This window comes from Macaca mulatta, chromosome 4, assembly GCF_049350105.2.
Source record: "Macaca mulatta isolate MMU2019108-1 chromosome 4, T2T-MMU8v2.0, whole genome shotgun sequence".
NCBI classification, from domain to species: Eukaryota; Metazoa; Chordata; class Mammalia; order Primates; family Cercopithecidae; genus Macaca; species Macaca mulatta.
The window spans coordinates 140,222,618-140,236,614 of NC_133409.1; the positions used below are offsets into that span (position 1 = coordinate 140,222,618).

The 13,997-nt window shown below is 50.4% G+C and overlaps 1 protein-coding gene across 5 annotated transcripts in view; it reads left to right on the forward strand.

The window, feature by feature from the left end:
- The window catches only part of CCND3 (cyclin D3), a 126,384-nt gene that overhangs the window by 109,704 nt on the left and 2,683 nt on the right, over positions 1–13,997 (forward strand). The window contains exons 1-3 of one of the 5 annotated variants that reach the window (XM_077998351.1): positions 9,877–10,199; positions 10,490–10,699; positions 11,069–11,284. The exons of 1 other annotated variant lie outside the window; for it this stretch is intronic. In XM_077998351.1, coding sequence (XP_077854477.1) covers positions 10,002–10,199; positions 10,490–10,699; positions 11,069–11,284 — 624 coding nt within the window. In that variant the 5' untranslated portion in view covers positions 9,877–10,001. 5 annotated transcript variants of the gene reach the window in all.

A 13,997-nucleotide genomic window follows, 5' to 3' on the forward strand; every position in this document is an offset into this window, starting at 1 on the left:
CATCTCCGACCCATGTCCAGCATGTCCCAGGGCTGCTGGATGTGTGGAAGGCACGTGATAAGGCACCTGATTGTTAATGATCACAGCTATCTTTATTGACCACCTACTATGAGCCTAGGACGGCTGAGGGTACTTTTCCCATATTAATCCCTTCATTCACCATATGAAATAGGAGTTGTTAACATCCCCCGTTTGCAAATGAGAAGCCTGGGACAGAAAAGTTAAGTAACCTGCTCAGGATCACACAATCACACAGCTCGCAAATAGCAGAGCTGGGCATCAACCTAAATCGAGAGCTCACTTACTTAATGACTGTGCCAAACCAATGCCAGTGCTATCTCCTGCCTAGAATGAGGAATGCTTGCCAGCTGAGAACCAAAGACAGGTCTCTCTTTGCAAGTATATTGCTGTAGCAGATTACCCTTCCACACCTGAGGCCCTGTGTGCACCTCAGTCTTACCTGTGGAACAGGAATCTCAAGCAGAATGACAGAACAGGAAAGCCTCATTTCTTCAGAACCCAGACAGCCAGAAACAGGAAGAAAAAGCAACTGCTTAAATATATAGGTTGTATTCTTATTTTGTGAGGAGAGACTTGACAGTTTCAGTCTAGTATCTGATGTTTCTTTTCCCAAGCAGCTTATAAGCTAGAAATTGCAAACTGCTTTTTGTCCCTCAGACCCAGTATATGGGCTCATCATGTATGGCTTGTATGGTTTTGTTACTGTTTTTCAACTGAAGTAATATATAATTTTTTTTTTTTGAGATGGAGTCTCGCTCTGTTGCCCAGGCTGGAGTGCAGTGGCCAGATCTCAGCTCACTGCAAGCTCCGCCTCCCGGGTTCATGCCATTCTCCTGCCTCAGCCTCCTGAGTAGCTGGGACTACAGGCGTCTGCCACTACACCCGGCTAATTTTTTTGTATTTTTAGTAGAGACGGGGTTTCACTGTGTTAGCCAGGATGGTCTCGATCTCCTGACCTCGTGATCCGCCCGCCTCGGCCTCCCAAAGTGCTGGGATTACAGGCGTGAGCCACCGCCCCCGGCCGTAATATAGATATTTTAAGAAATTTCTTTTTTTTTTGTTTTGAGACGGAGTCTTGCTCTGTCCCCACCTCCCAAAGTGTTGAGATTACAGTCACGAGCCACTGCGCCCAGCAGAAATTTCTTTTCTTTTGAGACGCAGTCTCACTCTGTCCCCCAGGCTGGAGTGCGGTGGCACAATCTTGGTTCGGTGGAACCTCTGCCTCGGGGGTTCAAGCGATTCTCCTACCTCAGCCTCTTGAGTAGCTGGCATTACGGGCGTGTGTCACTATGCCTGGCTAATTTTTGTATTTTCAGTAGAGATGGGGTTCCATCATGTTGGCCAGGCTGGTCTTGAACGCCTAGCCTCAAGTGATCCACCCACCTCAGTCTCCCAAAGTGCTGTGATTACAGGCATGAGCCACCACACCCAGACTTTTTCTTTTCTTTTGTAGTAGTGAGGTCTCGCTGTGCTGCCTAGGCTGGTCTTGAACCCCTTGCCTCAGTGATCCTCTCAACTCAGCCTCTCAAAGTGCAGGGATTGCAGGCGTGAGCCACAGTGCCCGATCTAAGAAATATTATCTTGGGGAAACAGGGAATCTATGGCCACACTCATTACTATGGTGTAGCAAAAGTCTGAAGCTAAGCAGTACCTCTTGGGCTTTGGATGGGACATGTGCTATCTACTGTGTCTGGCCCCAACAGCTCCCTTACCACATGTGAGTTGCCATTTATCATGTGATGTATGCTGGTGTTTTTCTTTTTCTTTTTTTTTTTTTTTTGAGACGGAGTCTGGCTCTGTTGCCCAGGCTGGAGTGCAGTGGCCGGATCTCAGCTCACTGCAAGCCCCGCCTCCCGGGTTCACGCCATTCTCCTGCCTCAGCCCCGAGTAGCTGGGAGTACAGGCGCCCGCCACCTCGCCCGGCTAATTTTTTTTTTGTATTTTAGTAGAGACGGGGTTTCACTGTGTTAGCCAGGATGGTCTCGATCTCCTGACCTCGTGATCCGCCCGTCTCGGCCTCCCAAAGTGCTGGGATTACAGGCTTGAGCCACTGCGCCCGGCCATCTGGTGTTTTTCTTATATCCAGTTTGTTTTATTCATTAACTCAGATTTATTGAGCCAGATGTGGTAGTGTATGCCTATGGTCCCAGCTACTTGGGAAGCTAAGGTGGGAAGATCACTTGAGCCTGGGAGATAGGGGCTGCAGTGAGTCGTTATCATGCTACTGCATTCCAGCCTGGGTAATACAGTGAGACCCTGTCTCAAAAAAAAAAAAAAAAAAAAGTATTGAACATCTACTATGAGCTGGATACCATCCTGTTTTGGTGGTGTGGTGTGGGAGTAGACAAGCTGTAAACAGAATATGCAAGCAAAGTATATGCTATACTAGTGATCAGTGGTAAGCAGAAGAATAAAGCAGTGAAAGAGCATAAGAAGTGTCAGGGCTGGGGAGCTGGCATTAAAATTTAGGTAGGATGGCCAGGAAAGGCTGTAAGAGGAATACAACTTTTGGATTTCCTGAAGGAAGTGAGGGAGTGGGCCATGTGGATATCCGGAGGCAGAACATTCCAGGCAGATGGAACAGCACGTGCAAAGAGAACATGTATGCCTGGTGTGTTCCATGAACAGTGTGGCCAGAGCAGAGTGAGGGAGAGTACTGGAAATGGGGTGGAAGTACAGATGCTGCAGGGTCTTTGGCAGTCACTCCAAGTGAAATGGAGAGCCACTGAGAGTGATGGGTTGAGACTAGACTGGAGGGCCAAGGGTGGGTCAGGGAGACTTGGCAGGAGGCTACCACTGTAATCCAGGTAAGAGATGACGCAACTCGGACCAAGGGGGTAGCATCGGAAATCAAGAAAAGAAAGGGATTAGAGATGTATTTTTGACGTAGAATCAACCAGAAGTGGGTCGCAGGTTGGATGTGAAGGACCAGTAAGGTCAAGGAAGAACCGAGTTTGGACAGAGGAGGTAACAAAGGAGGAAAAAAAAGTAAATTTTGAAAATATTTTGAAATTATTAATAGCTCCTCTGTGATCTGCTGATCAGAGTGTGGGGATTGTGTGGGATTTGAGAGAGAGGAGTCAGGAATGACACCAAGTGTTTGGCCTGAGCCATTAGAAGGATGGAGTTGCCATTTTCTGAGATGAGCGTGTAGGAAGAGTGAGGTTTTTGGGGAAAGATCAGGATGTCAGTTTTGGAGAAGTTGAGTTTAACTGGCCTATTGTACATCCTTGTGACGTTGCCAAGAAGGCAGCCTCCGATGTAAAACGGAAACTGAAAACAGGTCAGTTCACACCAGCTCTGATTTGGTAGTGCTGCCCAAAGTGCTGTGTTGAGATTTTAAATGCCCATCCAAGGCCGGGCACGGTGGCTCAAGCCTGTAATCCCAGCACTTTGGGAGGCCGAGACGGGCGGATCATGAGGTCAGGAGATCGAGACCATCCTGGCTAACACGGTGAAACCCTGTCTCTACTAAAAATACAAAAAAACTAGCCGGGCGAAGTGGCGGGTGCCTGTAGTCCCAGCTACTTGGGAGGCTGAGGCAGGAGAATGCCGTGAACCTGAGAGGAGGAGCTTGCAGTGAGCTGAGATCCGGCCACTGCACTCCAGCCTGGGTGACAGAGCGAGACTCCGTCTCAAAAAAAAAAATAAAAAATAAAAAAAAATAAAAAAAATAAATAAATGCCCATCCAGGTTGGTTTTCTTTTTTTGTTTGTTTGTTTGTTTTTTAGACGGAGTCTTACTCTGTTGCCCAGGCTAGAGTGCTGTGGTGTGATCTCAGCTTACTGCAACCTCCACCTCCTGGGTTCAAGTGATTCTCCTTCCTCAGCCTCCCAAGTAGCTGGGATTACAGGTGTGCACCACCATGCGTGGCTAATTTTTTTTGTATTTTTAGTAGAGATGGGGTTTCACCATGTTGTTCAGGCTGGTCTTGATCTCCTGGCCTCGTGATCTGCCTACCTCGGCCTCCCAAAGTGCTGGGATTACAGATGTGAGCCACCGCACCTGGCCAATTTTTGTATTTTTAGTAGAGATGAGGTTTTGCCATGTTGGCCAGGCTGGTCTTGAACTCCTGACCTCAGGTGATCCACCCACCTCGGCCTCCCAAAGTGCTGGGATTACAGGCATGAGCCACTGCGCCCGGCCGAAGAGTGCTCAATTTTTACTGATAGGAGTGGACAAACAAAGAGTTTTAGGCCGGGCGCGGTGGCTCAAGCCTGTAATCCCAGCACTTTGGGAGGCCGAGACGGGTGGATCACGAGGTCAGGAGATCGAGACCATCCTGGCGAACACCGTGAAACCCCGTCTCAACTAAAAAATACAAAAAACTAGCCGGGCGAGGTGGCGGGCGCCTGTAGTCCCAGCTACTCGGGAGGCTGAGGCAGGAGAATGGCGCAAACCTGGGAGGCGGAGCTTGCAGTGAGCTGAGATCCGGCCACTGCACTCTAGCCCGGGCTACAGAGCGAGACTCCGCCTCAAAAAAAAAAAAAAAAAAAAAAAGAGTTTTAAAGATTAATGTGAAATATTGTACAAATATTATAGATGCTCGTAATAGTGACCTGGAATACTGTAAGCACTGAGATAGCTCCTTGATTCTCAAAGAAAAAAAACTAAATTATGTGCAGTTTGGTTTAATACTTTTTGTTGTTGAGACAGGTCTCACTCTGTTGCCCAGGGTGGAGTGCAGTAGTGTGATCTGGGCTCACTGCAACCTCCACCTCCCAGGCTCAAACAGTTCTCCTGCCTCAGCCTCCCAAGTAGCTGGGACTACAGGCGTTTGCCACTGCATTCGGCTAATTTATATATATATATTTTTTGGTAGAGATGGGGTTTTATTGTGTTGGCGAGGCTGGTCTCGAACTCCTGGCCTCAAGTGATCTGCTGCCCCGGCCTCCCAAAGTGCTGGGATTACAGGTGCGAGCCACCGTGCCCGGCCAACTTTGTGCTTTTGAGTCCCACAATCACAACTTTTTAAAAAAGGGTTCACCACATGCCAGCCACTCTTCTATGTATTTTAAACAAATCAACCCATTTCATCCTCACAACCGCTCTATAGGGGAGTACTACTGTTATCACCATTTTCAGAAAAGGAAACTCAGGCACAGAGAGGTGGTTTAACTTAGCCAAAGTCACACAATGAGGGAGTGGAGTGGCAGAGGGGTGTGGCTCCAGACCCTGGAGGGTCCTCTCCATACACCAGACCATGCGTTTACCGTCATAAGCCAGGTCATCAGGATTTGCTAGAGATGCAATTCTAGGAGTAGGGCTCTTGCTGCTCAAACTTTTGCTTTTCTTAGAGGGGTTATGGATGCATGTTCATAACAGAAAGGGTACTGCTTGAGAAAGGGAATAATAATAATCATTTCAGAAACTACTGTCTCTGAATGCTTGCTTTGTGCCAGGCACAGGTGAGACGTTTTCTGCTCATTTAGTTTTCAGAACATCATTATGGGGCTATTATATTATCCCCACTGGATAAAAGAGGAAACAGAGAGGTTCCAATAATTCTCTCAAAGTCATAACGTGGGGAGCCAGGTTTGAATTGAAAGCAGTCTCTGACTCCAGAGCCCTGTTTAGCACCCGGGTCCTCAGCCCCATGGCTCGCTTGGCTCTCCCCAGCATCTCCATGGGTCTGAAGGTAACTAAGCCATGGCATGTGGACTGTGGGGTGATGGGCCTCACCCATCACCTTGTTCACCCTCTTACTTCTCAGATGGGGACTTTTTTTTTTTTTTTTGTAGACGGAATTTCGCTCTTGTTGCCCAGGCTGGAGGGCAATGGCACGACCTCGGCTCACTGCAACCTCTGGCTCCAAGGTTCAAGCGACTCTCCTGCTCAGCCTCCGGAATAACTGGGACACCACACCCAGCTAATTTTTTTGTATTTTTAGTAGAGATGGGGTTTCACCATGTTGGCCAGGCTGGTCTCGAACTCCTGACCTCAGGTGATCCCGCCTTGGCCTCCCAAAGTGCTGGGATTACAGGCGTGAGCCACTGTGCCTGCCCCAGATAGGGATATTTTGATGAAGGGAAAGAGAAAGAAAATGTATCCTTCCTCTTTGGGGTTTCTTATTTGGCCTGTGACATTTCATTCCCACTCCTCCTCCAATTTGCCATTTTATTGACTTTTTCTAATTGGATGCACCTGGGTGGAAACGCCTCATACTATTGGCCCCGGTCATTGCTTTGTCTTTAGTTTTCCTTTTAGAAAAACAAAGACAAAAAAAGCAAGAGGAGCCTCTATTTCTTTGAGGTGGAGGTAACTGGTGAACTTGTGCTGGTCCTGCACTGAGCTCACCTGCCTCCCCAGTGGCCAGTCCTTGGCCCTGAAAGTCGGGGATGATCTAGCTCTAGGTATGGCTGTTTCATCCAGGGGTGAGGCAGAAGTATCTCTCCTAAAGTCCTGCTCACCAGGAGCTCCCGTCCCCATACTGCAGGTTCACACCCAGCTTTCAGGACTAGTCAGTCTGTGTGGCCCTCCCTCAATTAATAAATCAGCAACTAAAAGGCCGGGTGCGGTGCCTAACGCCTGTAATCCCAGCACTTTGGGAGACTGAGGGGGGTGGCTCACTTGAGGTCAGGAGTTTGAGACCAGCCTGGCCAACATGGTGAAACCCCATCTCTACTGAAAATACAAAAATTAGCCGGGCAGGGTGGTGCGCACCTATAATCCCAGCTACTCAGGAGTCTGAGGCAGGAGAATCACTTGAAACCGGGAGGCGGAGGTTGCAGTGAGCCGAGGTCGTGCCATTGCACTCCAGCCTGGCAACAAGAGCAAAACTCCGTGTCAAAAAAAAAAAACAAAACCAACCAACCAAACAAACAAACAAAAACCCTTCTATTTGTTAAAAAAAAAAAAAGAAAGAAATCCACCATGAACCAAAAATTAGTCAAAACAATGAACTAAAATATTTTGTTTTTGTAAAATGTATGATAACAAAATGTTAAGGCACGTCATGTACCATCATGGTTCACTGCAGCCTTGAACTCCTGGGCTCAAGCAATCCTCCTGCTTCAGTCTCCCTAGTAGCTGGGACTACAGGCTTGTGCCACTGCACCCAGCTTATTTTATTTTTTATTTTTTGTAGAGATAGGAGTCTTGCTTTGTTGTCCAGACTGGTCTTCAACTCCTGGCTTCCAGTGATCCTCCTGCCTCAGCCTCCCAAAGTGCTGGGCTGATGGGACATTTTTATACATAGTGCCATGTTTCTATAAATGAGAAGTTTAAAAAATATTGATTTTAAAAATTAATTTATGTCAAGAATTTTTATGAACAAAGTTAAAAAACCAAACAAAAATACAAAAAGGGTTAATATCTTTGAGATTTGCTGAGCATTTATAAATCAATAAAACAAACATCCCTATAAATGAATAAGCTAAGGACATGAATGGGTAATGTATATAAGAAATGTAAATGTCTAAAAATATGCCAAAATAGATTTATTATTACTAATATAAGCCACTTTCACTCTCTAGTTGGCAGAGTTGTTTTGAAAAATAGGTATGTAATGATGGTGGAGTAGATTGGTTTAACTATTCAGCAGGAAAATTTGGCAATTAGAAGTGTATCAAAAGCCTTAGAATGTTTCATAACCTTAGATTGGGAAATTCCACTTCTAGAAATTAATTCACTTCTAGAAATAATCATGAGTGTGCACAAAGATATCACCCCAAAAATATTTTACAGTATTGTGTCTAATAGGGAAGAACTAGAAATAATTTAAATTTCCACCAATACAGGTTTGTCAAAATACATTTTGTACATTCAGCTGATGGTATACTATGTCCCCATTACAAATTATGTCCTAGAATATTTAATGGCATGGAAAAGTGTTAACAGTATTTTTTTTTAATGAAAAAAGCTTACAAAACAGTTTGTGATGATTCCATTTAAAATGTGTGTTTATTCATAGAACAAAGATTACCAAATAAACATTGATATATTAAAGGGTTATTACTGGATGGCAAATTGCAAATGATTATTTCCTTTTTTTGTGGCTTATCTGCATTTTTGAAGTTTTCTACAATGCAAGAGTATTTTATGATATTAAAACTACAATACAATTTATTATAGAAGAAAGAATAATTCGGCCAGGCGCAGTGGCTCATACCTGTAATCCCAGCACTTTTGGAGGCCGAGACCGGCGGATCACGAGATCAGGAGTTCGAGACTTGCCTGGCCAACATAGTGAAACCCCGTTTCTACGAAAAATACAAAAATTAGCCAGGCATGGTGGTGCGTGCCTGTAGTCCCAGCTACTCGCAAATCGCTTGAATATGGGAGGTGGAGGTTGCAGTGAGCCCAGATGGCGCCACTGCACTCCAGCTTGAGCAACAGAGTGAGGCTTCGTCTCAAACAAATAATAATAATAATAATAATAATTAACAGAAAATGGTTGGCACAGAACTTACATCTTCTACATAGTGTCATTTCTCTAGTTACTTCCTTAGTAAGGAAAGAGACACTTCCTTAGTGTCTTCTAAGTCAGGAGGACCCCAGTAGGGCAGGGATCCTCTATAGCCTCCTCCCATTTGGAGCATTATTGGAGGTCTTTTGTCTGCTTCTTGGTCAAGGGAATCCAGCTTCCGGTAAAACTACAAAGTAACCAAAAGTTTGGGAGGTGGAAGAAATGCAACCGGTAGATCTCAGAGTCTGTGGGAGAAACTGATTCAGTGAGAATCTAGTTTTTCCGTCCAGTTTCTCCAAACAGAAACTAAGGCCGACTTTAGGGGCTTGTCCAAAGCTGGGCAACCAACTTGACAAGGTGAGGAGGCCTTGACTCCATGGCCTTTCCGTTCTGTTATATGCTGATTTAGACTAAGGCTCTCATACTTTATTTTTTTTTTTTTATTTTTATTTTTTTTTTTTTGAGACGGAGTCTCGCTCTGTGGCCCAGGCTGGAGTGCAGTGGCGCGATCTCGGCTCACTGCAAGCTCCGCCTCCCGGGTTCACGCCATTCTCCTGCCTCAGCCTCCCGAGTAGCTGGGACTACAGGCGCCCACAACCGCGCCCGGCTAATTTTTTGTATTTTTAGTAGAGACGGGGTTTCACCGTGGTCTCGATCTCCTGACCTTGTGATCCGCCCGCCTCGGCCTCCCAAAGTGCTGGGATTACAGGCGTGAGCCACCGCGCCCGGCCCAGCTCTCATACTTTAAAGTGCACAGAAATCTAGTTAAAATGCAGATTCTGATTCAGGTTAGGGGTGGGCCTGAGAGTCTGCATTTCTAACCAGCTCCCAGGCGATGACCATGCACGGGACAGGTCTGGGATCACTGTTTAACTAGCAGTGGTGTAGAGCACAGAATCTGGAGCAAGAAGGCCAGATTCCCAATCCTAGCTCTGCCACGGGCCAACCGAATGACAGTTGCCTCGGTTTCCGAGTTTTCGTGAAGATGTAGTGAGTCATTACATTGTGAGGCTTTGGAGCAGTGTTCACTAAGAACTGACTCTGACATTATTTATCGCATTCCTTAGAGCAAGCAGCCGGTGAAGTAGGGTTTGACGAATGAATAAGTGAATGAATGACCTTTGGAGAAAAATTCTTTCCTGGGTGACTAGAGTCCGAGAAGCAAAATGGGAGGGCTCGTGGGTGGGTAGGAGGCCCACCTCCTAGAAAGTTCTCTGCACCCGGTGGTCCAGAGGGCCCGGAGTGCCCGGAAGCCGGCCGGCTTGCGCTCAGCGGCCCAATGGGGCCGCGGGAGGGAGGGGAGAGCGCCCAGCCAGCCCTTTCCGTCCGGGGCGCCGCAGCCCCGCCCCTCGGAGCGTTGCGACGTCCGAGCATTCCACGGTTGCTACATCGTCGCGAGGGGCGGGGCGCCTGTCAGGGAAGCGGCGCGCGCGGGCGGCGGGCGGGCTGGGGATCCGCCGCGCAGTGCCAGCGCCAGCGCCAGCGCCAGACCCGCTCTCCGCGCTCTCCGGCCCGTCGCCTGCCTTGAAACTCGCGAGCCCGCACTCCCGCCCTGCCTGTGCGCTGCCCGAGTATGGAGCTGCTGTGTTGCGAAGGCACCCGGCACGCGCCCCGGGCCGGGCCGGACCCGCGGCTACTCGGGGACCAGCGTGTCCTGCAGAGCCTGCTCCGCCTGGAGGAGCGCTACGTGCCCCGCGCCTCCTACTTCCAGTGCGTGCAGCGGGAGATAAAGCCGCACATGCGGAAGATGCTGGCTTACTGGATGCTGGAGGTACCGCCCGGACGCGTCCCCCTCCCCCACCGCTCCCGGGTCTGGACACACCGGGGCCGCCCTGTCGGGACATCGCGGTCCCCACAGCAATCTGCAGGATGCTCCGAGGCTAAGACCCCCGGGGCCTGGCCTTTCACTAGGGCACCCTAGCCAGCTGCCTCCCTTGCTTTCCCGAGCCCTAATCGGCTCCTCCCAACTGTGAGTGCCAGTCACTTGGCACCGTAACTGTGCCTCTCTTCGGGCCGAGAAAACGGGACCAGGGACATCGTCTCCCCTTCGGCTTCTCACAGCGTCTCCCACTTCCCTCCCCCTCCCGGCCTTCTCCGGAGAGCGCGCCTGGAAAACCCTGGGCTCGGCCGCCCCCGCCCGGGAGCCGGTTCCTGTGTCTGTCGCGGGGTTCTGGCGGGGAAGGCGATGGGGGTGGCGCGCGCCCTGTTCCGGCCGACAGGGAAATGAAAAGTGCGGGAGGCAGTGGCAGGAGCCTCCTCCCTTCCCTTCGGGTGTGTGCAGTGGTGGCGGTGATGGGGGTGAGGTCCCAGCTCTCTGGCTACCATGGGTGACCCTTGCGTCCCACTTCCCGTCGCTGTGGGGGAGGGGAGTCTCCGTTTGGAATCCTTCTTGAGGAAGGGCTCCTTGACTTTACCACCCCCACCCCACCAAGGGGAGAGGGGAGGAGGCCGCGCAGAGGAAGTGGGGGGCGTCACCTTGGGGAGGGCCCATCCTCCTCCTTTATTGGTCCTTGTCTCTGTAAGTAGCTTACCCTCTCTCCCGTTTTTGCTCCCTATCCCACCTCACTTCAGCGCCCCCACCCCCGCGCTGCTGTGTTCCCCACGCTCCGGCCCCAGCAGTGACTGTGCGCCCTCCCCCAGGTATGTGAGGAGCAGCGCTGTGAGGAGGAAGTCTTCCCCCTGGCCATGAACTACCTGGATCGCTACCTGTCCTGTGTCCCCACCCGAAAGGCGCAGTTGCAGCTCCTGGGTGCGGTCTGCATGCTGCTGGCCTCCAAGCTGCGCGAGACCACGCCCCTGACCATCGAAAAACTGTGCATCTACACCGACCACGCTGTCTCTCCCCGCCAGTTGCGGGTGCGTGTGTAACTCCCCCCACCCCCGACACATACTGTCTCCCCACTTTCCAGGAAAAGGAACGCTTGAGATATCAGAGGCTTTCTGCTCCCTGGAGAGGGCGCAAGGCGATCAGGACCTTTGGGAAGGGAATTAGGGTGGAACAAACGATGGGGCAGTGTGGTGTGATGGTTAGTATCACTCCCGCCTAGGCTCGAGCTGCAGTCAGGCATTAAACGCCCTCCTGACCTCCAGGGGATGCCACTCCTTCCTGGTCTTTCCCTCAGATAGCAACAAGTCAAACTGCATGTCTACACTCACTAGTACTTTGCCTCTGGGTTTACGCAGCCACCATGAGTTATTTATTGGCAGCAGAAGGGCATGCCTGCACACCCCCACTGGAGTAGGGGAGTGGAATGTGCTTCATGTGGGGGAGGGGGTTTGCCTTGGTTGAGTCTTTATCCTCATGTGGACTTTGTGATAGAAAAACCTCCCAGAGCCAATTAAAGCCAGGCTCTGATTGCTTTAAGGAAGGGCTGATGTATTTCATCCCACCTTCTTTGCTTCCTCTTATATCCCGGAAGAGACAGCTTCTTCCTAATCCTTTCCTGTCCTCATTCTGAGGAACTGGAGCAGCTGCTTTGGGCCTGGTGGAAACAGCTCCCTCTACCCCCCTTAGCCAAAGGCCCAAGCTGAGGGACAGGCAGGGAGGTGAGCTGCAGCTGCTTCCGATGTGATAATGGTGCCCCCTCCCCCGGCCCGCCCTCTCTGACCAAGGTCTTTCATAACCCTGTGGGGAGCTGCTGTCACTCCTGTGGTTTGGGAAGTGGCTCCCTGGGCCTCTTGCTGGAAACTTGGGCTGGGCTCAGACAGGGCAGGAAAGTCACCGGTTCTGTCCCGCCTCAGAAGGAGCCTCAGTCCCGGGCAGCTGCTGGATCTGGAAGAGGTTATTTAGGACATGCAGATTGTCTCCTAGGGGGCTGGGGGGAGAGGGTGGGTGAGCTGGCACTTTCTTCCACCTTGCTCTGTGGCGGGCCAAGTCTTCTGCTGACCCTGAGAGGAGTCTCTGGGCCCCATCTCCCAGGGAGGAGGGCAGCAAGCAGGCTGCTGTGATTGGCTGGCAGGGAAGCCAGGGTACTGGGGCCCCCGACTGCTGTGAGTCGAGGAACAGGATTCCTCTTCCTGCCAAGTAGCTCAGAGATGGGAGTAGGAGGCCAGAGTTGGGAATCCAGGAGACTCCACAGCTCTTTGTGATGAATCTGGTAGTTTTTGGCAAGTCTGAAGGTGGAGCTAGTTTCCAGGGCCAGAGAGCAAGATGTTTTTGGAGGGGTTGGGGCTGGAAGGTAGAAGGGGAACTTCCTTTTTGTGAAAAGATGGAGGTGGTGTGTGTGCCTACATATGAGGGTTTTTCAGTGCAGGCAAAAAGTACTCTTCCCTTTGTCTGAGCTGGGTGTGGAGTGCCCAGAAGACTTCCTAGAAGGTCAAGGTTGGAAGGGACCTCTGAGACCTCCAATTGGTCCATATCCGTGTGCAGCAGAGGAGGCTGAGGCCCAAGGAGGGAGGGAAAGCTCCCTGCCTCAGCATCGCACTGAGCAGATGAGTGTAGAACCTGGGTCTTCTAGCTAGACCAGGTTGCCTTAAAAGTCAGGGATGTGATGGCTGCTGCCACCCACTGAAGCTAAGCACTTGCAGGGGTGTGTTCTCCACCAATTAACACTGGGATTCTCTGGTTGCCTGGATATGGGGAAGGGTGGCCACCTTCCCTCAAACATGACCCCTTGCCTCCCCATAGGGAGAGTCCCACCCCCAGTTGCCTTCCAGATGCTTCCTTAGAAGCTGGGTCCCTTCTGTTTACTGCTGAGTTAGGAGTTGGCTCCTGGGACAGTCACTGGGAGTAGCGTTGTAATTTCTCTGCCTCACTTCTGGCCAGGCTGTTTTCTCTGGGGCTCTTTGAGGGTAGGGACTGATTTGAGAGGCTGACACCTAAGCTGGGGCCAAGACAGAGACAGCTGTGGCTGGGGCCTGGAAGAGGTTGGGTGGGGTTGCCATTTCTGCCTCAATAAGGAGTCAAACCCACAAGTTCCTTCCTGAGATAAAACAATGAAGAAATCCTCATGTGTGCAACTCAGAAATGGGGCCAGGTCTGGGAACCCATGATGAGTGGATTGGGGTGAGGCTTCCAGGCTTCTCCCAAAACCTAGTACTGGCAGGTAGGCTTGGGTAGGTGAGGATAGGACTTGATCCCTCAGGAATCATTTGGGGCCATCCTGTCTAGCTTGGCCTCCGCCTATCCTCCTGAAAGTCAAGTGGCATGGGGCATTATGGGTTCCAGCTAAAGGGGGTGGGGTGGGGTGCTATACCTCAGGACCTGTCCCTGATATCCTACCAAGGGGATGTGGCTTGGGTTGGGCAATCTCCCCTTTGAGGAACCTCAGAAAAGGCTCAGTGGCTGTCATTGGAGGAGTCACACTCCCTCCTGTTGATTCAAGAGGTGTGGACTTGGCTGGGATGCAGAGTTGCAGGGGAAGCTAGTGGTGATCTGCCCTTTCACAAATCCTTGGGGTTGGGAGAGTCTCTGCTTCATCCCAGAGGAGTCCCCAGTTCATAGTGATGCTGTGGTATCTGCTGCTTCCGTCTTTCAGCCCTGGCTGGAGAAATCCTCAGAGCCCTGAATGAAGTCAGGAGAAGGCCTGAATTATTGGCCCCTTAAACATAACCAGACAGGATTAAAAGG